The sequence below is a fragment of the Eutrigla gurnardus genome, assembly GCF_963514095.1.
Source record: "Eutrigla gurnardus genome assembly, chromosome: 5".
Classification (NCBI taxonomy): Eukaryota; Metazoa; Chordata; class Actinopteri; order Perciformes; family Triglidae; genus Eutrigla; species Eutrigla gurnardus.
In genome coordinates this window covers 27914092-27938587 of record NC_139919.1, presented here as the reverse complement: position 1 = coordinate 27938587, position 24496 = coordinate 27914092, and the positions used below count along the sequence as shown (strand labels likewise).

The window sequence follows — 24496 nt, the reverse complement described above, 5'->3', positions numbered from 1 at the left end:
GAAAACTGATATTCTATAAAATCATATATTTGCATTTTAAAACATGGGGGAAAGTCAGCACTATAATTTAGAGAATAAATCTAATCACAGTGGAGTTGTAATGTAATTATCTTCTGTCTGAGGAAATAGAACATTAGTTCACCGCGCGTGTTATCCAATAATTAATTATTTATACATAATTCAAAATGTGGGGAGTCAGAGCAGAGTGAAGGAACATTTCTGAACAAGGGCAAGGATTGAGTCGGTTTGACTCCATCAAACAGCAAATACCCACAGGAAGGACACGACGCAGGAGGAATATATAGATGCAGATATATTAATTGGAATTCTACATGTCGTAACATCGCTCTCCCACATGGATTACCATTTATCAAACACTAGACTTCCAGGAGAACGACACATCGGTGCTTATCAAAGCGACTTTTACGAGACTGTGATCGTAGTTTCTGTATCCGGACATGATCAAACTCTGCCAAGTATGAAATGGGGAGATTTTTGTGTAATACATGCAAGACTGCCAAACTGGAAAAAGTATTTCCAGTGTGAAGAGCCACTTCAACACCGAAGAATTGACCTTCAGAAAACCAGTCACAGCCTCGTCCTCCAGCTGTTATTATCTGTGAGGACAGATCTCAGCTTGTGCTGTGTTTTTTTTGTCCTGGAGGGACGATATCGACCACAATATAGTGAGTCCGCCATGTTGTAGTGCCGGATGTATAGTGAGAATTATTATACCCTATATATTCATCTAGAAAAGTAGCGTACAGCCACTAACCGAGCATTAAAGACCATCATGCATCGCGCTGGAGGAAAAATGACGAGAGCAGCGTGAGACAAATCCATGAAAATGTGAGCAGAGCACTGCATCACAACGCAAACAGCCACGAAGTAATGTATGTATTAATTTGGGGGAAAACAGCAGCAGAATATGCTGCTCCTTTCCTTCTTACCTTTCACAATAAAAGCCCTGGACATAAACGCGGCATCACTGCTCACACGGGGAGCAATAAATTATAAATACAAAAAAATATGTCTGTATTTATAATAGATGGACCCCCGTTGATCTAGCATGTTTTGATTATGCGACAGCAGTGGCGTAGTCAACGGTGCAGAGAGAAGTGTTTTTGTCATTTCAGTATAAAAGCCTCTCCATAGGACCTCCAGGATAGAGAGTGGGGAGCAGAGAAGGAGTGATTTCTGACTCCTGCAGATGTAATGTCGGCGCTCCTACCTCGGGGGTTATTGAGTGCAGCTTCGGCGGCCTTCCTGCCCTCGCCACAGTGGCTCTGGTCAAACGGCAGACACTGCTCCCCGGTCCCGGCCACTACCTCCAGGTTGCGAGACGGGTCCTTCGGTTGGCCGAGGTTCCTCACCCGGTACACCCGGCGGCTGCTGGTGTCAGACACGTAGAGAACCTCCCCCATCGGATCCATGGCCAGGTAGTACTTGTGAGCAGGGCTGGTGCTGGTGGGACAAAAGAAACACATTTAATTACAGGCATTTAAATGGCAACAGTGCATTCTGCTTTTCTAACTTCTTTCCCTAAAGTAACACAAACAGTGAGACTAGCCTAGTTTAGGACACTTTAATATTAGCCAGCGTTCGTGACGAGACAACATCATCAATTGAAAGTAAAGGCATTCAGAGGAAATCAGGCCATCGCAGTGAATCGCATTTGTATGAGAGACTAAACTTGTGCCTGTGCTGGAACAACAAGACTAATGTCTGCTAACTTAATAGCACAGATGGCAGCAGAAATAATAATCTCACTCTGAGGATTTTGTCCCAGCAAATGTTATTAAGATTCTGAATTCAAAGTATTCAACCAATGATTGATTCGTTCCTCGACGAACTGATAACTGAAGCAAACACATTTTCAAAAAAACGACTAAGAAAACAAAACATTTGTCACATTCGGTGTCAGCAGGAAAAATCTGAAATGATGTCAAGGCAAACAAGTACTTTCTGCTTTCATATTGGATCTGTCGTCAGTAACAATAAAACAATCTGGACGTTTTTTTTCCTATTCAAAGAAATCTATTCCAATCACTCTTATTTCATTGTTCGACACCGGTTCCTTTTTCCCCCGCAATCTTTGCAACGAAGAATAATAATGTCAACAACTAGATGAGGCAAATTCTGAAGAAATTGCGATGTGAATGCTGTGTGATGGAAAGTTGATGCTAAACTGTATTGCTGGCTTTAATCTGTACGAAGAAGCAGTTGAAGGACTATGAATGAGCTGGAGAAGCCAGAAAGGGTCTAATTAGTATGCATGGGATTTAAACGTTTAATAATTCCCATAATGTATGAAATACGTGGAAAGTTTCAAGGATTTTTGAAAAGCCGGCGTTAAACTGTATTGCTGGCTTTAAGCGTGCACAATGCTGAGAAGTTTTATGGAACATTCCTGAAGGTTTCAATGGAGTAGAATCAGTAGAAAAGAGATAAAAACGCATGAAAAAGCAGCGGAAGCAGCATAAATAGTTCCTAAAAAAATAAAAAAAATGCTGAAAATTAGAGAAAAGATGTAAAAGAGTAACTGTAAACATGTTTTTAAGCTTTAAATTAAATGATATAACACACGTGTGAATGTTGACGTATCTATTTATTACATTTAAAATATATTTAAGATTTTACAGCTCCTCTCTATTTAGTCGCCCAATAAACATTCCATCTAATAAATACTAATTAAAAGGGCATTTTTATTAAGCTTTAAAAAAATATTGGAGGTTAGTTTTCATGGAATTTGAATGTTGAATAATAACTACGATGTATGAAAGATGTGGAACATTTTAAAGTTTCTAAGTGAACGTGCAAATTAGTAAAGTGTTCAAAATGTACCAAAATGTTTCAATACTGAACATTTCCTAATGGGGATTTTAATTTGTGTAATATTTATGAAAATACTTCAAGTTATTAATGAGAAGCATAACAGCGTGAGGTTTGAATGGAGTCCCACGTTGAAAAAGGACAAAAGACGCGGCGGTATAATAACATTTTTTTGCAGGAGGAGAACATACTGCAGGGTTATGCTTCCAGCATTTTCACCAGCTACAGCGAAGGAAAAACACTTCTTAGTATCAGCCTTGCTCCGTTTTTCTTTATGTGATAAGGAAACAAAAGGAGACTGGATGTCGGAGCCTCTCGGGTTCAGGGTTTAACGTGCGCTCCTGTGTGAGCGTCACCTATAATATCAGAACAAAAAAACAGCGCTGTGCAGGAAGCTACGCTCACTTACAATAATGCAGAGGAGACATCTTTTGTGTCCGCAAAGATTTTAAAGTGCGAGTCACATGTTCGTCAGCATAAACATGGCCCACGTGTCACCCGGAGATAAGGACCTTTATGTATAAATGTATGTGCGGCGTGGATAAGGTGGAGAACGGCATAATTCATGCATTCATAAATGGAAAGCTGCATCCTCCATACAAAGATCCCTGTGATGTGACACCTTCTGTTTGCAGGCGCATACTGAGACAGAGTTATGCTTATAAGTTGTGTTTGTTTTCCATTTCATGTGTATTTGACAGTTTTTTTAAAGTGTCGTCTTCAACGGTTTATTTTATCTTTTACTACCGAGGCACACGGTCCAGAATAATAATAATAATAAGCAAACACAGTAACAGGAAACACAGGAAAGACAATAAGAGGGAGTGGAGGAATGCAAGGAAAGGGTCCAGACCAAAATTAAACCCAGGACGTTCATGTAGCTAAATCTGGCCAGAGCCAAATGAGCCATGTGTACACATAATTGTCAATTGTTCTGGCTGTAATTGTTAGTTTACGAGAGGTAGGAGTGGACAAAAGACTGGAAGTTTTATTCAGCGTGAGGCTCGACGGTACAGCATGTCATGTGGAGGGAACACGAGTCGTATAGAAGTCTGTACTTTTCATACTGTTTCAATAAAGCTGCGTTGTGTCCTGGGCGTTAAGCCTCGGGCTTTAGAAAGCACACAATGAGCTGACTTCATTTACCCTGGTGTTGACTGTGAGCCGCATTCCTGTACCGCGTAGGAGGGGAGCCAACAACGTGGGCATGCAGCCGCCGCCAACACTTGACTCACTTCTGCAGTTTCTTAATTACATAAAAAAAAAACACCTTACATATTGTCGGGGTTTTATTATGATGTATTATTGATATTTGAAAAAAATGTGCGAGAATTATTTTTTGCACTTTGTAGCGTAATGACGAATCGAGATTAAAGCAATTACTTTGTGGTGTGAAATCCGATGTCAGCCCGGGGTTTCGGTCAAAGACTTCCTGCCAATTAAATCCAAAGATATCCTGTAAAAGCTTTTTATTCATTTATTTGTGTTTTTTTGTAATAAAAAAGGGAAATTACAATTTAGAGAAAAATAACTAACATCAAGCTTCTGCAGAGTCTTCCTGAATAAATACATTTACATTTTCTCCAGACAGGAGACCTTTTTTTTCGCAGGTTGCTTCTACATTTCTGCTGTAAGGCTATTTTGTCCCCACTAACCTTTATTCTGCAAAGCGAAAACTCGCTTCCAATATTAGCCTGAACCTCCTCCCGACCCAGAAACCCCCCCCCCCCTAACACAGGCGAGGGTGCTGTCAGTCATCTAGTCCATTAAGTGCATAACTGTTTACAGAACTCGGCACTGAACTGCACATACATAATTTAAACTGGATCCTAAGAGAGTTACTCACAGAGTTTCAAAGTGTGCCACCGCTCTGCGCAGCATATCCTATTTGTTGGGCCTCTTGAAGCTTCCGCCAGCATTACACGGTGCGTGTAACGGATTACAAATCACTTCTTCACCTGTCTTTTTCCCAATTAAATTCTCACAGCTCGGAATATGTTCATCCAGTGGAAGGGGGAAATGAACAACAATAACACAAACGATCCCTCCCTGGTTCCCTCCACCCCAAAATAACACAACAATGATCAGAGTTGAGGAACATTGTGATCTCGCTCTGCCTGACTGTCTCCGAGATGATATTGGAGAGGACTTCCTCTCCTATTTGCTTTCCTCATCCATACTCTCCAAGGGGTAGAATAGACAGCATTCTTTTTTACTTTTCTTACGGTGAGTACATCCCATATCGTCCCCCCCCCCGGAGAACACCTTGTTTTGAAGCCCAGTTGGGGCTGATAGGCACTTTGCTGGGTAGAATGTGGAGTGAAAGGCTTTGAAAGGCTGAATATGGATGAATAATTAATGCGTTTGTCTTGGAAGAACAATAGTATAGAATAAAAGAGAAACACTAATGTGCTGCTAACGGTAAAAAGCTGCTGCGAAGGAGGAAAAAAGAGAAGGAGGAAGCAGGAACAGGAGGAGAAACCTCCGGGGTGAGGAAGGGAGGGCATCCGAAGCGCCTTCAGGAGAATCCAGTTGCTACAGGCTCACACCTGTGGTTGCCAAGGTAACCCGATCTGACGTTACCCCACGGCTCTGTCGGATTAACGGCGCCCCTTCATTGAAACCAGCTGTCGCGTCTCCGCTGTCTTATTATGAATTGAGTATATAAAAGGTGATGTGACGGCGGAGTTAGCATTTTGTTTTCAGCCGTTTAGTCGGATATTTTCAGAGAACAATTAGCTGAATCATGTGGTTGTTTTTAACTTTGCAACCCGTAGCATGTGCAGCAGCCGACTCCGGCTGGCTGTATCTGTTTCATGCTCCGTTTCTATTTCATCTAATTAGTTGAGCCGCTCCACAATCTTTGCCCCGCGGGCAACCGCTGAAGGTACAAGCACCGCTGCTTGGGAATCACCGTTTCAAGCTACACATTAGAAATGAATCACGCTTTCTGCATCAGACACATTTTCAGTTTCACACTCCGCAGACACATGTAAACACCCACCCATACAGTCAAAAGCAGGAAACACACAGCCAGGTTATCCCTTTTTGCATGGTTGGAAACTTTGGCATGCTAGAGATACGGCATCTTGGAAAATCCTCTCGGATAAAGCCTCGCCGTCTCGCTCTCGAAAAAAAAAACACCCACGAGCGCACACACAGAATCGGCTTGATATAACTCCCTGATAGTGGCACACACACACACACACACACACACACAAACACCATATAACATCTGTCTAATCTTCTGTCGAACGCGGTGCACAGAGCTCACACCACCATCGAGGCTCGAGGCCACGGACGATGTCGAGGCCACGCTCGCTGCAAGGCCTCGGGCTTTTAGCCCGGCTCAGGGAAGCCAGCGAACCCGCCGCATCCTCCAAACGGACTTCCAGTAATCCTCTAAAACACACACAAAATCCTCCACGTTTTTGGCCGATTTCCAATTCGCAAATTTTAATATCGCCGAGTGAAATATAAATGGGGGATTTGATGGATCTGTCCACAACATGAGTGTTTACGGGAAGAGGGAACGTCAGGTCAAAGCAATTACGCAACATGCGGCAAATAACCCAGAATAAATGGCTGTGAGGTCTTTTTGCAACATGTCAGATCACTTGACACTTTGTGTGTTTGAGTAGGAATATAAAAGGTGTGTAACTAAGTCGTTCTCACCTGTGTCTGGTGTCCCGGTTCCTGATAATGAGAAAATCAGCCATAAAGGAGAAAAGAGAAAGTAAAAACAATCATTTATGATGCTAACGAGAGTCACTCAAAATTAAATAGGCTACAATGAGTACATTTCTTTCCTCATAAAGTGGGATATGGGTTGATTTAGACGGCTGTATTGTTTCACATTAAATATTAACCTAAACAGGAAGCTTTTTAGCATTTCCTCCCAGAGGACAGGGAAGTATCAAATCCAGACACTATGAAACCTCCGTCTGAACCAGAAATATTAGTCAGAGATACAATAATAACAGAGAATGAGAGAGTAAAGTTACATAAGGAGAACACTTTACAGGACAAATGACTGTGCAATCCCATCGAGATTCTACGCTTGAGAAAATACAGAAATAGAAGATGTAGTGCCTGCAGCGCAGCAGGAGATATCATCGTCATAATCCACGGGAAAAAGAAATATCTGTTTCGCAGCAAAGACTTTCGGCTTCTCTCACATCCTTAAGAGGTAGATTAGAGCCTGTGATGTCTGAATCCCACAAACTCAGGCTTTTGCATGAAGACAACCTTCAGAATGTATTCTGGCGAGATCAAACAGATCACAACTGTCGATGCCAACCACAGCTAATGCCTTACTAACCCATATCAGCTGAGCTAATTTTTGTTCCAATTGTGCTCGACTCAATCAGGCGCTCAAAACCCCGCGGCTTCCTTTCCCCCAACTGCGGGAGATCCTTATCGGAGATCAGACTCCCGCGAAACCCCCAACGAGATCAAGACTCTCACTTGAGTTCCAGGACGGTCCTGGTGTAGCCGTCCGGGTGGACCCTGCGGATGAAGTTGAAGTCCCCCACGTAGAGGGAGCCGTCGGGGCCGCTGGCCAGCGCCACGGGGGCAAACAGCATCATGTCCCGAGCGGTGCCGCTGCAGCTCGGCCCGCAGGGGACGCTCCGGTAAAAACCGTTCCCCATCACGGTGCTGATGACAGGTGGCTGCTGGGAGAGGAAGACATTCTCTCCGTTTCCCTTGTGAAGGATTCCTGCGAAGAGACGAAGGCAATAAATAGCTGGAAGGCCTTGGAAACACATTTTCTCAATCAGCTTGTAACCGTGGGAGATGGGTTCCCACACCAACACTTTCTTTATTTCACATGACAGGTGTTTTTCTGCCTGAGCTCCTGATACTAGTTTTAAACTCGAGCTGAAATGAAAAAAAAAAAATCCCTTTTAGATCAAATCCCCTATTGATGTTGTGCAGCTTTTTAACAATGTATGCTGGAAAAAATTACCACTACTCATCAAAATCTCATCAAATCTTCCCGGAAAACCAAACGTGACGAGTCAGCTACTGCCGAGCAATTTCAACCAATAATATCATCCATCAATCAATCAATCTGCAACTTTGGATCCGCGCAGAGATGGAGGTCGCTAATCTTTTCTATGATCAAATCCCTCCCACGCTACGTCCCGCCTGTCTGTCCCGTTTCACTCAGGAATACGTCACCGAGGCGACATGCTCATGAAATACTGTTTGAGGGATCGGGAGTCGTTTGGAAAGGAAGGTATCACTCACTTACTTACTTCCCTGAATCGATACGGATTTGGGAGGATTGATTGGTATTCTAATGTGATGTGGTTGTTTTGCTGATCAAGGCGCACCTACACCACCCCGACGAAACAGGCTGATTGAGGGATTAACTCGGAATAAATAATAAATATGCACAATTAGTTCAAAAGATTTCAAGCCATAGGGAAGCACTCAAGATTTGAGGGCATTGATGACATCACTATTTATAGTACTGGTGTGTCTGTACTGTAGTATGGAGCAACCTGGTTACCTGCATTTATATTAACTTACCTCAAAGACTGCAATAGAATTAATTGTTAAAACTGTTCATGAATGTTGAATATTAATCTTGTAGCATTCTGATTGATATGTACTGTATTTAGAATAAACTGCATGTGATTGAGTGGAAGGTAGAAAGTGTCGGCCGGCCTCCATACGGCCAAAACAAACAGTAGACATGTTGTGTGTCCTCACCGCTGCGTATGTTGAGTGCGTGGTGTTTGTCCAGAGACCAGCCTCCCAGGTTTGAGGGGACCAGTTCGAATCCCTGCATCAGAGCGGTCCTCCTCTCCCATTGGACGACGCCGGGGCACGCCTCGTACTCGTAGCCGACGGACACTGGGAACACACACATACGAGGGCTCCGTGTCATTCACAGTCATGACTACGTGCTGCAGAGTGACTGTGTGTGGTGGCGTTCCCTCAGCCCCCCCACCATCTCTCACAAAACCATGTAAGGAGTGAGACAGATGAAAGGCCGGTGGCGAGACCTCATCAGCTCGTGTTTGAGGGAGATCAGTGAGAAGTGGAGGCGTAATCAGGAGGAGCTCGTGGTGGTGAAGGAGCCCTAGAATTAGCTGCTTGGCCTCTTCGTTGTAATGATACGCTGTGCAGCTTCCCACTAACAACCATCAACAGCTTTCTCTTCTTGGCTCCGCTCCGATTCAACAGGATTCGGCTGCAACTCGCTCTCGGGAATATGTGCAAGCTCGCAAAAAACACGCAAGCAAACATACATACATGTGATTAGCCCTTTTCAGGAGGGATTTCGTTCTTTTTTATTTTGTCCACTGCTTACTTACACATCCAGCAACGCATTAGCATTCATTAATAGCCACGTTTCTAGTCCACTGACAATTCGTTTCCCCAATATACGCCTCTACAGCGTCTAATCCTACTTCCATCAGAGTGTTTACACTGAAAAACAGCTGCCAGCTGAAAAGGCCCTTTTTTTAAATTAGGCCTGTTCGTTAGTTTGTATGAAAATATTGATCAGGGGCGCTTTAAGCGAATCATTTATTCCTATCACACGCAGAATTTCAGATTGCTGGTGAGCCACGGCTTTAATTAAAAGCAACGTTTGGCTGTAGGGGAGTTTAAAAGTAAGAAGTCATTACATCTTTGCTTAAGTAACACGTTTCTTCTCCCTCTGCCTGCTCTTTGCTCTCCATCGACTACATGTAAATACACACCAATTTATGAAACATTTCGCCCACTTTTGTTGTCAAAGTTATACAGAAACAGAACTCTTAAAATTAAAGCAGCAGGAGTTCAATATGGTGTCCATAAATGAAGATAATGATGCATGGCAATGACAGCGTGTGATATGAACATGGTAAAAGAAATGTCCATCACAGGCGGCACTGCTGTAATCCAACGCGGCTGTGAAACGCCGGGCACTCCAGGGGGAAGCCGGGAGCGAAGGAGGCATAAAGACTAGCAGGGCAGGTGGACTACGCAGGAACATTATGCACCGGCTCAGGAGACTCCCCTTAAGGGAAACTCTCAGCGGACTCACGGGGCCACATTTTCAACTCAGCGGCACGATCGATAAAGTGATTGGGGAGAGGGAAAATAATGGGTGATTTGGGACGCTGGGCCTTGTGAAATAGAAAAAAAGAAACCCATAAAGTGTCGGACAAAAAGTTCTCACTCCGGGATCTAACGCTCCAGTTCGTTCAGGAGGTTCATTTGTTTCAATCCTGCGCGTCTTAAGCTCCGATCGGCTCATGATCTTAACTTTTTGGAGGACAGAAACACAACCGAGAGTTTAAATCCACGTTAAAATACACATGTAAATTTAACACACCGTGTTAGTATTGCGCAATTTCGGACCCTTAAAGTCACATTGCGCCCCCCCCCCCCAGCTCGAAGAAGAGGTTTCATGGCCTGGAAACCAACCCATCCTTATGAAAATGCATCAAAGGTTGCCATAAATACATTGCCGTCAGCGGTGACATTGTCCCATAAAAAACGACAATAACACTGATTTTATTAGGGGGACGTGGCTTTTGCAGGACAAAACGGGCAAAGCAATCTCAAAGGGACAGTGTCAGAGTTTTGAGAACTGCTTCACAAGCGAGCGTTGCCGTATCACAGGGAAACCACGCACACACACACACACACACACCTTCTCACAAACAACACACACCATAGTACATAAATGCACACTCAATATCTCACAGGTGAAAGCTTTCATTCCCCTCTGCTGAAGCCTCAGGCGATGTGTTCACCCCAGCAAACAGAGCATGATCTCCCCTTCTCTTGTTCTCTCTGGCTATAGTGTGAGCACATGGAGTGTGTGTGTGTGTATGTGTGTGTGTGGACGCACACACACACACATGTCGGCGCAGACAAAGAGCTGGCATCCAGCAGCGCGGGAAGGGACCGCAGCCTCTTAATATATAGGCTAACAAACACAGATATACTTGTTTTCAACTTAGGTATCCTGACCTGAGAAGATTAGAGGAGCTCAACATTGATTGGCCACTGCAAATAAGGTAAAATAAAGCTTTATTTTTGAAGTAATCTCCACAGAAAACAACATGGATACGACATCCACAATCCAATTCATGCTGAATTTACTCTTGATGTTATCATTTAAATCCAGTTGCTTTTTAGTTGTTGAAAACCTGACATCTGTGGGCTCTATGTTGGTATCACAGAGACTCGCCGGGCCCCACAGCGGGAGGGGAAGTGTGGTGGACGGTGTGGCGATGCCATCCTAGCGGCACACTGCCGCCTTGATGCCAAGAACGAGTGTGTGTGGCCGTCTGCCTGCTCAGAGCAGGTCACAGCTCAGCGTGCTTTTGTTCCATGATAATCTGGTCACTTCATTAGTCAGATCACATCCCTAATCTCCTCTGAAATCACACAAACCCTTTTATTCAGTGGTCCTTCCAGTTGTATGCAATGTTTTTCCAACCAGCTGATGCGCGATCACACAGAAAGATTCTATTCTTGTACCGATATTAACGCCAAGACGTATGAATGCAAACACTTGACGTGTGGTTTTTGTTGTGCTGCCTAACCGCGCCGTCGCTGATGCCGTTTATGTGCCGTTTATAGTTATTCCCTGTTTCCTGCAGAGGGGCTACAGATGTAAATTGTAAAGATGTAAAGAAGCTGTGCTCTGTCAAGTAAATTAAACATAAATAAATAGAGAAGGCATTGTAATCTCAGACAGTTAGTGCCCTTTCCTTCCCTTTGGTATCTCTTTACATTCTTCTGAAGGCAGCAGGAATCTGTTCCATCTGTTGTGTTATGTTCAGATCAGCTGGTTGTGTAGAAAAAAGCAACAGACCGTTGCAAAATGTCCACAGAAACCCCGCTGTGCTTATGTGCAATTAAAACTTGTTTTGATTAATAATTCTACGATTTCTGCTGCAAATCAACAGGCGTGTTGGGAGCAGACACAGTTCCATTAAAAACAGTGGATCACTATAACTCCCCGAGGAGGACGGTGCGTTCTTGCCTCTCCATTCAGAGCGCTGCGTAACCGGGGTAACGGCTGCCTGCCGTTGAAGCGAGTTTGGCGAAAGCATCGCCTGAATACGTTTTTAATTATAATAGAGGCAGACGTGCGCCTGTGATGAGCAACATGATACGTTCTGATTGTTTTACAGTGGCGAGAAACGAAAAAGACTGTCATTTCGTTAAAATCCCAATTTATTTGTGGTTCATTTCCAGGATCAATTTATGTAGCAATATGAACACGTAAATGACACAGTTTTGTTCCCAATTATGTGCAAACTTTAAAAATAATTTCAGGATTAAAAAAACGAAATGTGTAAAAAAGAAAAACTAGACCACAAATTCAATTCCACTTTCATTTGGTTGACAGACACAGCTGTGGTATTTAACTGCAGATGTTTTTATATGGGTCACTGCGTTGACAAATAAAATCACACTTTTACGCACGGAAAACATGTCGGCCAGCAGATCATCAACAGGACCACGAAACTGAATCCAGCGCTTATCTGAGCTGCTGTGCTCACCGACAACAACAACATGTTTCCTCTGAGCAAAAACTCTCCACAGGATTCCCAAACTGTCACCGTGACGAGGAGAGCTTCGTGTTTAAAAGGAGATGAAAGTAGTGTATGATTGGCGATGATTGACACCGTCTCTAAAGCACCCACCCATAATTCTTTCTGATCCCACCCCGTGTGCCAAAGTGAGTTCGGCATGTTCCCGGCAGTCGGAGCGCTCTTGACTTGATCTGGGCGCTGCTGGCTTCGTGAAAACTAAGCCATGGGTGACCTCTCCTACACACGGAGCAACAACAATCCCACCATCAGAAAAAATACATATCCCGCTGTAGTATTATGTTTCCAGACTCAAATGTGCAACATCTGTCAGCCGTTTCTTCTCAAACATTAATACGTGCACGTAAGCTCCTGCACAAATGCACGTATATCCAGGGCGACTCCCTGCACACGACGGGGACTAAAGAGGGGGAAACATGGGTGGTGAAGAGAAACAAGGAGAGCAAGGAAAGCCAGGACAGACGCAACACTGGTGAGATCACAAAGAATGGAGGAAATAACAAGCAGGAAAGAGAAGAAAGGAGATTTCAGTCGAGGAGAGAACAAGAAACGCAGGGAGGCTGCAGGAAGATGGGAGGCGAGGGGGGGAGAGGGGGGTAAGACGGGCAGGGAGGGAGGTGGTTCAGAAAAGCAGGGCAAATAAAAAAAAAAAACAGGATCATGGGACTTGAGAAAAGGTGAAAGATCAGGAGAGAGCTAGAGCAGATGAAATGCAGCTCTAACAGATAAGGAGAGGAGGGGGATGGATCAGGAGGAGAGAGAGAGGAAGCTTTGGGATGGAGAGATGCAATCTTTGTAGTCGAGTGGACATAGCTTAGGGCATATCTGCAATGTCCCAGTGCTTATGGAAAGCTCTCTCTCTGGGCTCCACTGTTTGTCTACAACCGTCCACAAAAAAAAAGAAGAAAAACGTGGGGATCACGGAACATTATCTCTCCAACTACTGACAGAGAGCTCCGACGGTTAAGCCTCGGTGGCGTCTTTAAAATGCCCATTTTTGCCATAATGAACAAAGATGGTTCTATATCCTCTGTGTCTTCTTTTGTTTTGTCCAAGTGAGAGAGGAAATTGGGGGGAAAAGACAGGAGGGAGCCACATTCATGAAAAACGTTCCATGCAGATGTGGATTTTGCACATAAACGCATTTGTTCTCCATAAAGCCACATCTAAGGGCTACCTCCCTGCAACTGCAGGTCTCCCTGCCGCTGCAGGTCTCACTGCAACTGCAGGTCTCCCTGCCACTGCAGGTCTCACTGCAGGTCTCTCTGCCGCTGCAGGTCTCACTGCAACTGCAGGTCTCCCTGCCACTGCAGGTCTCACTGCAGGTCTCCCTGCCGCTGCAGGTCTCACTGCAGGTCTCCCTGCCGCTGCAGGTCTCCCTGCCACTGCAGGTCTCCCTGCTACTGCAGGTCTCAAAGCCACTGCAGGGGATCTTTATTCCCAGTTACTCTACAGTCTCTTTGTTCCATTCTCTCGTCACAGAGTTAACTCTAGTCTCTTGAAGGTCTTGAGGCTGTTCACCTGTTTGCATGAAAAAACCTAAAACCGAAATAATCTTGTGAATTTGCTGATTACTTATATTATAGTGCACACTTCTCCAGTGGAAACTCTCCAGTTGTCAAACCGCTATCAAAGGAAGCAGCAATAATCTTTTTTTTTATCAGGCAATCTGCGATCCCTAATTTCCCAGTAGGAGTGTGTTCATTAACGAGTGGTTCATCACCTGCTGAATGGTCACTCATTTACAGGACGACTTCCAATCAGACTTTTAATGCAAAACTCAATACTGGAACGGTTGGCTCCAAACCTCCGACTTAAAAGGGAGAATGATACAATTTGCTGCTCCAGCTTTGTCGGATTGCAGCGTTTGATACAGATGATCAAAACATCTTCATTCAAAAGTAAAGCGATCTGGAGATACGATGCCAACGAGACTAAGCTGCACAAATCCATTTTCCCCATCAAAAAACAACAACCTTGAGGCCTGTTTTAAGGAATACTTTAATATTTTTGGAAAGTATGCTGATTGGTTTTCTTGTTGATAGTTAGATGAGAAGATCAATAACGCTCTCATCTCTGTGCATGAAATATGCAGCGGGAGCAAAGAAAGGATTAGCTTATCTTAGCGTAAGGTTGCAGACGAGAGCGGGGGGAAACGACTCGCCTATCTCTCTTTAAAGTTCACAAATCCACCAATTAACACCTGCAAAATGACTAATTAACCTGTTATGTCTGTTTAATCCATACAAACAGGCGTGGAAGAAGAGTCACTGAGAACAGGTGGGTGGAAGATAAGTGTCTGCTAAACCCTGAGACCACCAGAGGACCCACGTCTTTTGTCCTCGTATTTAAGATACAAACAAGAAAACACTTGGAAGGAGGCAGATTGTGTGTTATATATCCGACCTACCGGTTGCATGTGTGAGGCCCCAGACCTCCTGGCCGTAAATATCCGTCTTGTTCCAGACCAGCCTGTGGACCAGGCCGGGCCCTGCGGGATACCAGCGCTGGTACAGCCTCCCCTGGACCGAGGCACGGACGTGGACCTTGGAGAGACCGCCCAGTGGGGAGATGGGGGACAGCAGGGAGGGAGGCGTGAGGAGGATCCTGAGCAGGGAGAGGTAGCCGGCTGCACGAGTGCTCAAATAGTTCAGCTTCAAAAAGGCCCCGGGGATTGAAACTTCCTCCTGCACCGCCTGCAGAGAACAAGATAGGGGAGCAGGGTGAGAAACACAAGTGTAGATATGATATGTGAAAGAAAGGTGTCGTATTACTGCTCTGTTTTTTGTTATAATGAGGTAACAGGCATTTGGCAGGGACAGGAATACACAGCTCACACTGTGAGGTGCTTGGAATGCACCAAATATGTAAAAGCCACATCACAATGATGATCATCAAATGAAGAATGACATTATTTTATGATTATTTTTCTCATTTTTGATGAATGAATACTTATTATATATATATATAATAAATCTGTTTTGTTTTACACAGTTTTCACAACACTTTAAATGGCCCCTTCTGCAGCTTCATCCTCACGAGTCCCATATGTGACGTTCACATGCACATTTGACAGAACTAGCTCATTTCAAAAAGCTTGTTATTTGTTACGAAAAGGTAAGTTTATACGTATTTTACAGTTAAACTTTTCCCTTGAAGGAATCAATACACGGTATATAAAAAAACTCCCAGACGTGACATCTTTCATCACAATAAGAAAAAAATATAATGAGCTGATTTGATTTTTTAATACATTTTCTGTCAAAGCACATTAAAAATAATGTAAAAATAAAAAAATAATGAATTAAAGGATGAATTAAATGTATTTTCCTTTCAGGGAAACTGTCTCCGGGTTCCTATGGGTTAACTAGAATAGAATCTTCAACAGGATGAAGAATGCATACATCCTATATCCTTTCAGACGGGCAAATAAAAAGCCAAGCTCTTCGCTCTTAATAACCAGAGAACTAGCTGCCGAAGCAAACATCCATTCATCTTCAATAATATTTCTCTTGGCGGAAATCAGATACTGTCTGAGTACCTTAAATCATATTATTAAGATGACTATCTGACACATTTTTCATCAAAAGTCTAAAAAAAGAGGCTTTGATTTTGTTTCTTTACACAGGTGAACATAGTGGGTGTTATTAAGCTCACAGTGAACACTAAGTACTGTTACTCCCAGTTTCTATTTTTTCTTGCTGCCTTGTTTGTCCCTAGATGTTATTTGCCACGAGGATAAAATGTTCCTTCATTTTGACGATCTGTTCATTCAAATCTCAACTGATTTCATAAAAAGAGCTTGAAATTGTTGTCGGATAAGATTCAGATGGAAATACATCACTTTCCTCTGCCACAAAAGGGCCAGTGTGACCAATGCACGGATTAGATGTGACGTGTTCTGCAGTCGATCATGTGTCCAGGTAACAAGACAAACAACTCTCCGTGAAACCGGAATGAGGTCAGGTTGTAAAAAAAGGAAAAAGAAGAAGAAAAACCTTTGGAGTCACATCGTGGGGTAAATATATAATCACTTGTCTGACCTCCACACCTGACACTTGACACCTCATTTGCTTTTGAGGTGGGGAAGTATATGGCTGGAGTACAAATTTGCATTTTGCTCATTCCTGATTTGCATGATACAAATACGAAATGAGCTAAATTTGCAGTATCCTGTGAGACCGGTCTGGTTTGTTGCTGAGCTTTAAAAATACATTCAAGCTGCCTGTCATCTGTAGACATGAAGGGTGCGTTGTTGCATTTCATGTAGACCAGTGGAGTGCCTGTTTCTGAGCATGTGGCCCTTCCGAGCTGGCCATCCCCCCCCCCCTGGATGTGCCGCCTGCAGCTTTGTAGAGAATCACTCACTGACTCCAGGGAGGTGAAGAGTTTGCAACGTTAGCAGCAGAGGTGAAATGGGGTCAATGAGCAGTGGCCGGTAAAGGTGCTAGACGACATGCTCGACTCAGTCTGCAGAGCCCTGAAGCTCCGCCTCCACTCCTGCACAGAGTGCCGTTCACTTGTGTATTCAAAGCTTTAATACTGAAGTTTGATGTGGATGAAAATGTGTGAAGGACACATACAGACAGACAGACTGCTTCTTTATTGAAAGTGGTTTCCTACCTGAAGCTCGGGTACTGCCGGCCCCTTCTCTGCACACGCTCCTGTGTATCTGGGAAGCGGGTAGGGCAGGACCAGCGGGTACGGACTCAAAACACTCCTGATGTCACATGTGAGAGGTTTCATTTCCTCCCTGGACATGGTCACCTGATCCAGAACCAGGAAGTTGTTGTTTGGCGTCCGGATGGTGCGAGTCTGAGGCAGGAAGGGTGGCCGCTGGAACATCAGGGTCATGGACATGGCGCCCAAGGTCACCAAGTCAAAACTATAGTAAAAGAGACGGTACGGCGGAATGAGATTGGAGCGCAAAGGGAATTAAAGCTCATATTGTAGGTGTGTTTGTGATTTGTCTACCTTCCATCCTGCCTGCTGATAGTGTAACCGTACTCTGGATGCTGTGGGAAGGTGATGTTGACTCCGACTAGAGGAGAACCGTCCTGCAATGCGACGCCGCCTCGAATCACGGCGACGCGGCTGGGAAAAACAGATGGGGAGCAGAGAGAGATGCACAAAGAAAGGGAGAGATGTCTGGTTTACAATGATGGAGAACATAATGTCCGTTTCAAGAGAGTGGAACAATGTGACGAACGGCCTTAGTGCGTGGAAGAAAAAAGCCTCCTGCATTTATTCTGCTCTGTGCAATTACCTTCTTTAGCACAGTGGAATCTGCCAGAGATTGCCAGGATACAAGGACCATAAATATAGCTTCACCCACGGTAAAACCTTTCAACGCCCTGTCATGTAAAAGACAAAACTTCCGCACCGTGTTTGTATTACAGCGACAGTGGTACCCGCAGCAAGAAAAGGGACGTGTTGTTCTTTAAATAGACCTTAAACTATCAGTCACATCCAGATGGTTTGGAAATATTCATCTTGATTTTGCAGGTAAAGTGTGAAAAACACGGCTTGACTCGGGGAATAACCGTTGAACTGGTCAAATGAAGACGGATTAGGACAGACACGTGTTGCACGCGCACACACACACACACACACACACACTGATGGAGACGATCTGTTACTCCAGAAGAGGGATAAATGACGGATAGGGAGGTTTCTCCGGGTGGCTGCGTCGCCCCGTTTGTTACTCCTGTCCTGAAAGCTGCCATCGATTTCCCTTCTGAAATAACTGCCACATAATTAATTTATTTGTTTATTCTACAAGTGAACCAGCGGGGGGAAAAAAGAAAACACTTTGCCATTTTTCAGAGAGGCATCACTTCTTGTTTTTTTCTAAACCAGAACTTTCTAGGTCATCATGCTGCTGGTGAGATGCATTTCCTCTCTTAGATGGAAGTGAGAGGCCACTGAAAAATTAATGGGGACACCCTCATGACTGGTGTAACTGAATGACACATTAATATGTAACAAACAAATACTCAGGCGCACTTGCAGCCTGACACGGATACCCGGGGACGACGCGGCGCCGTGTGACTGCAAATCTCCGGGGAGTCCACAGATCATGCTCATGTGTGCACAGACTACGTGAACGCATGAAAAAGCCTCATTTACATGCAAACACACACACTCTCATTAAACAAATAATGGCCAACGGACAATTCAATGCATTAATATAGATGCATTTACCCCATTATCACTACTCACTACCATAAAGGGGGACAACTCAAGGACACGGGCGGACAAAACAAATACATGAAGGTATTTGGAAAAGCAGATCCAGGCAAACACAGAGTATACAAGCGCATACCTGGTATCAAAGGGCACGTCTCCGGGGAGCGTGTGTGTGGCCGCTTTACCAAGGAGGAAGCGTATGCGGCGGTAGAAGCTGTGGGTGTGTGTGCTGGTGGGCGAGGGCGATGCGGTGGGGGGCAGCGGGCTCTGCTGCAGCAGGGCCAGGGGGTCGGCTGAGCCGTGGCACAGGGGGTCCGAGCCGCAGCTCAGCTGCTCGCAGCAGTCCGGGTCCACGCAGTCCATGAGGCCGTCTGAAAGTTAGAGTGAAAATGTATGAAAATCTAATTCTTTACATACAATAAAACACATAAAAAGAGTGCGAGGAGTTGTTTAGGGGGATACTTGATTTTACAGTTAATATAGGGCCAGGCATTAGCATCTTTATTATGCATAGTTAATAAAGGCTTTAATAGATTTAAGTGACTAAAGGTGCTGAGAACACATTTCTAATCTAAAGGCCAAGGTGCGTAGAAGACGCCATAAAACCCAAGACCTGCCAAGAAATTGTTTTAACACTGCGGGCCAGTGAGAAACTTCACGGGAGCAATCTAATCCACGACAGTGAACTGCACATGCATCATCATTATCACGAGTATCAATCACATGAGATTCATTAGAGGCCCATCAGTGTCCAATTATAGCATGTATATATGTAAATTGTAAATCAGACCCCGAATCACAGGGCATTATTTGAATGCGATCCATAAAAGTCTGGCGTAAACAATGAGCCGCGGATACAGACGGACGCGCCAGGTAATAGGAGCCGGGATGGCATTTGTGTTTCCTATTTCAAGCCTGTTTCTGAAAAGGCAGGAAGCAGTGTTGACATTTAAATGCATCTGACCACAGCGCAGAGAGCGAAAGGCCAACGACATTCTATTATAACCTCCTCCTACAAAAGGAAGCCAAGCACAATGGTTGATTTCCATAAGATTCACTACTTCAGCTTGAAAGAACGCTAATAACTGAAGTTCCAAAAAATCGCTGCCATTAACAGGAAACACACAGTTGTAGCTTATTATGCAGAGAGAGTTGTTTACCGCTGCACACAAAGAGGGAGCGGTAAAAGTGTAGCTTTTTGAACATATGTAACGCATATAAATATGTATGACTTGACTACCTAGTGTGTAGAAAAAAATTATTATGTATGTTTTTTTTCTTTTTCAAGAGGGAGAACAATACAAGCACTCCTCTCTCCCATGCAGGCGGAATAACGGAAACTCTCTCTTCAAAGTTCCTCTTTATTCTCTGATTACCTGTGATAGCATCTTTCCATCTCTGCCTATCTTCAGAGACAAAGAGAGTAGGCCACGCGAGCCACCGGTATATCTGCCAATTAAGGGAGATGGCTGAATTTTTTGCGATAGAACATTATGGTATCTGAAAAGCTGCGTGGAGAGGTGTAAGGGTAGACGGATAAAAGGAGTGTAAGTGGTCGCCACAAGGCTTTGTTAGGGGAGTCTCTCTCCGGCACAATCATCCCTAAACTGAACAGTTTGATACTCAGAGTCGCATGCAGACGCCTCATCAATATGCACACGGCATGACGACGCTACATAATGCTGCACACCATGTACTGTATATTGCTTTTTTTGCATAAAGTGCAATTTACTGTAATGTGGAGAGAAACCTGTCCATTCTCCACCCACTCAACGCCACTCAACCTCCCAAGAAAATGTGATGTTAAATCAACTCAACACATGTGTTAAAGCAGCAATTCAGTATTGCACTTTTGTGAAAAAGGAAACATCAAGGAATGGTCACATTCAAAGCAGCTGAGGTATCTCTTTTAAAGCTGACATTTTGGGAATTACACTCAATGACTTCCTGGGATCTCTCAAACCTCACTTGGGACAACACCAAGGTCTCCAGGACGGATCAATTGATTGTAACGATCTTCTCATCAAGGTGGATTTCCTTTACGTGAAATGTGTTTGTTTAAATTCTGCACTGGATCCATTTCAAGTTGTGGTGTCCGAGTCCCAGCTGAGATAAACCCCGATAGCGTAACTGTTTTCACAGGCTGACTCGTGGTCTTAGAGACCAACACACTGACCTTCAAGTGTAAAAATCACTGGAATGTTCCTTTAAGAAGAGGAAAGTTAAGAAAGGGTTCAGTTTGTCAGGTGTGCCTGAATAAACAGCTAAAACACTCTTTATTGTGTAAATGTATGAGGTGCATGAAACCTCCATAAACAAAACCACAAACCACAACAATGATATAATCCATTAATACAATACAAAACCCTACGCTGTCGGCAGTCTCCTGCTTTATGCTCCACAAGACATTTGTTTTTATTGTCTGGCTCTGAGCTTACAATCCAGGGTAAGGGCCAGTAATTCATGTTTTGAGCAGCCGTCGACTCTGACTTTGTGAAGTGTCGGCTCAGTCGGTCATGCGGCTTTGGGTAAACAATGTGCAGGAGAGGGAAAAAAAAAAAAAAGTGTTACATTGCAGCTATCAGCAGCACTCTGGACCAGGCGAAAAAGAAAGGACTACAAAAAAAGGATGTATGCGTTTGAGGTTTCCCGCTGCTGTGTGCACTCATTCAAACGCCACTCATCACAAAATGTGGAACCGCGTGAAAAACAACAACAACAAAAGAGCTGGGGAGCTTTCTCCCCCGAAACAAAAAAAAGGGACATTACCTTGTTTGCTATGATGGATTACAGCACCGGCTTAACGGGCATAATGGACATCTGATGTGTCAAAAAAGGAAATGTACCGGTGCACTTTTCTAAACCTGTTGTCGTGTCGAGGAGAGCAGCCTTAGTTTGGGACTGAAATGGCGAGGAATTAATTGCAATGAGCACAAACGCTGCAAATGTTCCTTTCTTGTCTCTTCACCTGAGGGTAGAACAACACAGCTTCCAGGCTGAACGACAAACACCTCGCACCTGTCACCGAGCACCTCACAACCAAAGAAGCAGAAATCTATTCTGCATGGTTTGCTGTATTTAGACTTGAGACATTTTCTCAGTGCCTTTTATCCTAGCAGGTGGTATGCATATTAGACATTTAGCTGTGATAAAAAGAAAAACAGACATGCACACTGCACACAAAATGTGCACGCACACATACACATGCATATTCAATATAATAATGACCAGCGGGACTCTACGGGAGTCTCCACAGGATTGGGACAGCACAGAGGGATGCAGGGGGACGAACAATAAGGCGGGTTTCTTTCAGCAGGAGAGTCAGGAGGAGACGTAATGGGATGGAATGGACGGTCTGCCACAAAGGCAGAAATGAAAGAGGTAAGAAAAGAGGAAAAAAAGGGATAGAAAATGATAGACGATGTTAGAATGTCACCTCCGTCGTTGTCTGTTCCATCACTGCAGTCAGTTTCCATGACAACGCTGCATCCAGGCCCACTCCATCCAGCCTGGCAGACGCAGCGCCAGCCGCTCTGCTCCAGGGTGCAGCGCCCATGCCCGCTGCACAACCCTGGGCAGCCGTCTGAAAAGGTGTGTCACACACACACACACACACACACACACACACACACACACACACACACACACACACACACACACACACACACACACACACACACACACACACACATGTTTGTGACCATGTTGGAAGGAGTGCAATACCAAAATTGTAGGTGTAAATTAAGATAAATTACCTTTCACAACGACATCCAAATCATGGGTAACTGTGAGGGAGAGAAGAAAAAAAGAGGTGAGAATTGGGTAAGAGAACAAAACTGTGAATGGAAATGATTCCAACAACGGCGGCACCTTTTTAAATCCTATCATACTAATCAAAACATCACGAGGAATAATTAAACTCTCCCACGTGCGCGCCACACACACACACACACAGCTCACCGATGTTGCAGTGCTCTCCCTCCCAGCCAGGCTGGCAGATGCAGGTCCCGTCGTGGCACTGGCCGTGTTCTTCGCAGCGAGGGTGGCACGCTCGCTGGTCGCACGCAGCACCGATCCAACCCTCCTCGCACTGGCACTGGCCCTCCGAGCAAACGCCGTGGCTGCCACATGGCACCGGGCACAGCTCTGCCGAAACAGGTGGGTAAGGAGGGGGGGGGATGCGTGAGAACGAAAGTGTGTGAGTGTTAAAGGAAGAGGGGAGCAGATGGGAGGAATTGAGTGTTTTGGAAGAACAGATGAAAAAAGGTAAAAGAGGCACAGGGGACGTGTAGAGGAGGAAAAAAAGTTTAAAAAAAAATCTGGGGGAGAAAAACCAAAACGATAGAATAGGATAACCTCCGAGACTAAAAAGTCTACTTTCTCACAATACATAATCTTCCCACCTCTAATAGCTTAGCTCCCTGAAGGAAGCGAAGAGTGAATAGACTCATAATAACAGCCAAATGATTCGTATTTGCACCGCATATTTAAACTACAGGGACTCAAATTCAGCTCTATTATTCTTTTTCTGACATTTTGATCAGATTTGGTGGGTACGTTAATTCCCCTCTTCTTTTTTCAACATCTCTCCGTCTTTGTCTCTGTCAACTTTCTCTTTACAGTATCACTTTCCCTCCCTCTATCCTGCAACATCCCTTTAAGAAATCCTTCTCTCCTCTTTTATTTCCTTTTCTCTGCTCTTCTCACCATCCAACCCCCTCCCCCCCTCCTCTCTCTCTCTCCCTCTCTATCTTTCACTCTTTCACTGCAGAAGCAAAGCCTCATCCATCAGTAAAGAGAGCAAAGTGCTGGAGGCACACAAAGGCTACTTATCCAGCTGCAGTAAAAAGTTATTTCAATTTAAATATACATACGGTGGAGAGGGAGGGAAAAAATGGATTAAAGTTGGAGAGTTTTCCAGCTCTCTATTAGAATTACATTAGCTTAGCTATGCTTCAACAAGACCAGGAAGTAAAATCGCGGGGTCCTTTTGATTAAAAGCCTGGCAGGTAGAGAGAGGCCGTTCATATCTCAGATATTCAGCCACGGTCTATCATTATCATGGGCTATATCACTATAATAAGGCATGCATACACCTGAGAGCGGTGGCTAATGCCAATTGCCTGCAAGTCATTGGGGTGCATGGCAAAGCGGATCCTTTCCAGCACCGGCGTGAAGTTAGTGTGCTGGAAAAAGAGGAAAATTAGTCCTATAATGGCTACTTTCCTCTTTGTCAGTTTACACTTCAAGGACAAGGACACTCCCCCCCCCCACCGTGTACCGCAGAGTACTGCATTTTTATATATTACACACTAGAGCACATGTGCTTTACGCATCTCGTTACAATGGCGAACACGCCGCCTTTTCTTCCCTGTGAAGAATGGCTGTCTACGTAAGCTGGCAGAGTTTACTGAGTGCAGAAGAGAAGTTTGGGGTAGAGTCACAATGACTAATATGAAGCGTACAGGTAACGGGTTCTGCAATAAACATCAGCAAGCTTTTAAATGCCAAGCTGAATGTTCCTCAGAGTAGCAGTCTCTGAAAGGCCTTGCAGCAAAGTGAGAATAGAGGTCTTTTCTTCTTCCTCGCCTGAATTTCTTTCCCCTCATTTAGCTGAAGGGAATGTGTGTGTGTGTGTGTGTGTGTGTGTGTGTGTGTGTGTGTGTGTGTGTGTGTGTTTGAGAGCATGTGTGTGTGTTACACCATAAATGTGCAGTAAAGTGCCTGGTATTGCAAGGGGACGGCTCCACAGTGCTTTTGCCGTCAGAGTCATGAGGGGAAATCTCATTTACAACCAGCATGAAGAGAGTGCAAACACACATACATACACACACACACACACACACACACACACACACACACACACACACACACACATATTTCACAGAGTGGATCCAATC

At 44.4% G+C, this 24496-nt stretch overlaps 1 protein-coding gene across 1 annotated transcript in view; it reads right to left on the bottom strand.

The window, feature by feature from the left end:
• tenm1 (teneurin transmembrane protein 1) overlaps positions 1-24496 on the bottom strand; it is a 151882-nt gene that overhangs the window by 39452 nt on the left and 87934 nt on the right. Inside the window, exons 11-21 of the mRNA XM_084010195.1 lie at positions 22557-22742; positions 22352-22381; positions 22033-22179; positions 18733-18967; positions 17382-17501; positions 17031-17292; positions 14818-15103; positions 8554-8697; positions 7300-7552; positions 6508-6528; positions 1232-1464 (exon numbers count right to left, since the gene is read on the bottom strand). Of these exons, the coding sequence (XP_083866321.1) occupies positions 1232-1464; positions 6508-6528; positions 7300-7552; positions 8554-8697; positions 14818-15103; positions 17031-17292; positions 17382-17501; positions 18733-18967; positions 22033-22179; positions 22352-22381; positions 22557-22742 (1917 nt within the window). The remainder of the gene's footprint in view (positions 1-1231; positions 1465-6507; positions 6529-7299; positions 7553-8553; positions 8698-14817; positions 15104-17030; positions 17293-17381; positions 17502-18732; positions 18968-22032; positions 22180-22351; positions 22382-22556; positions 22743-24496) is intronic.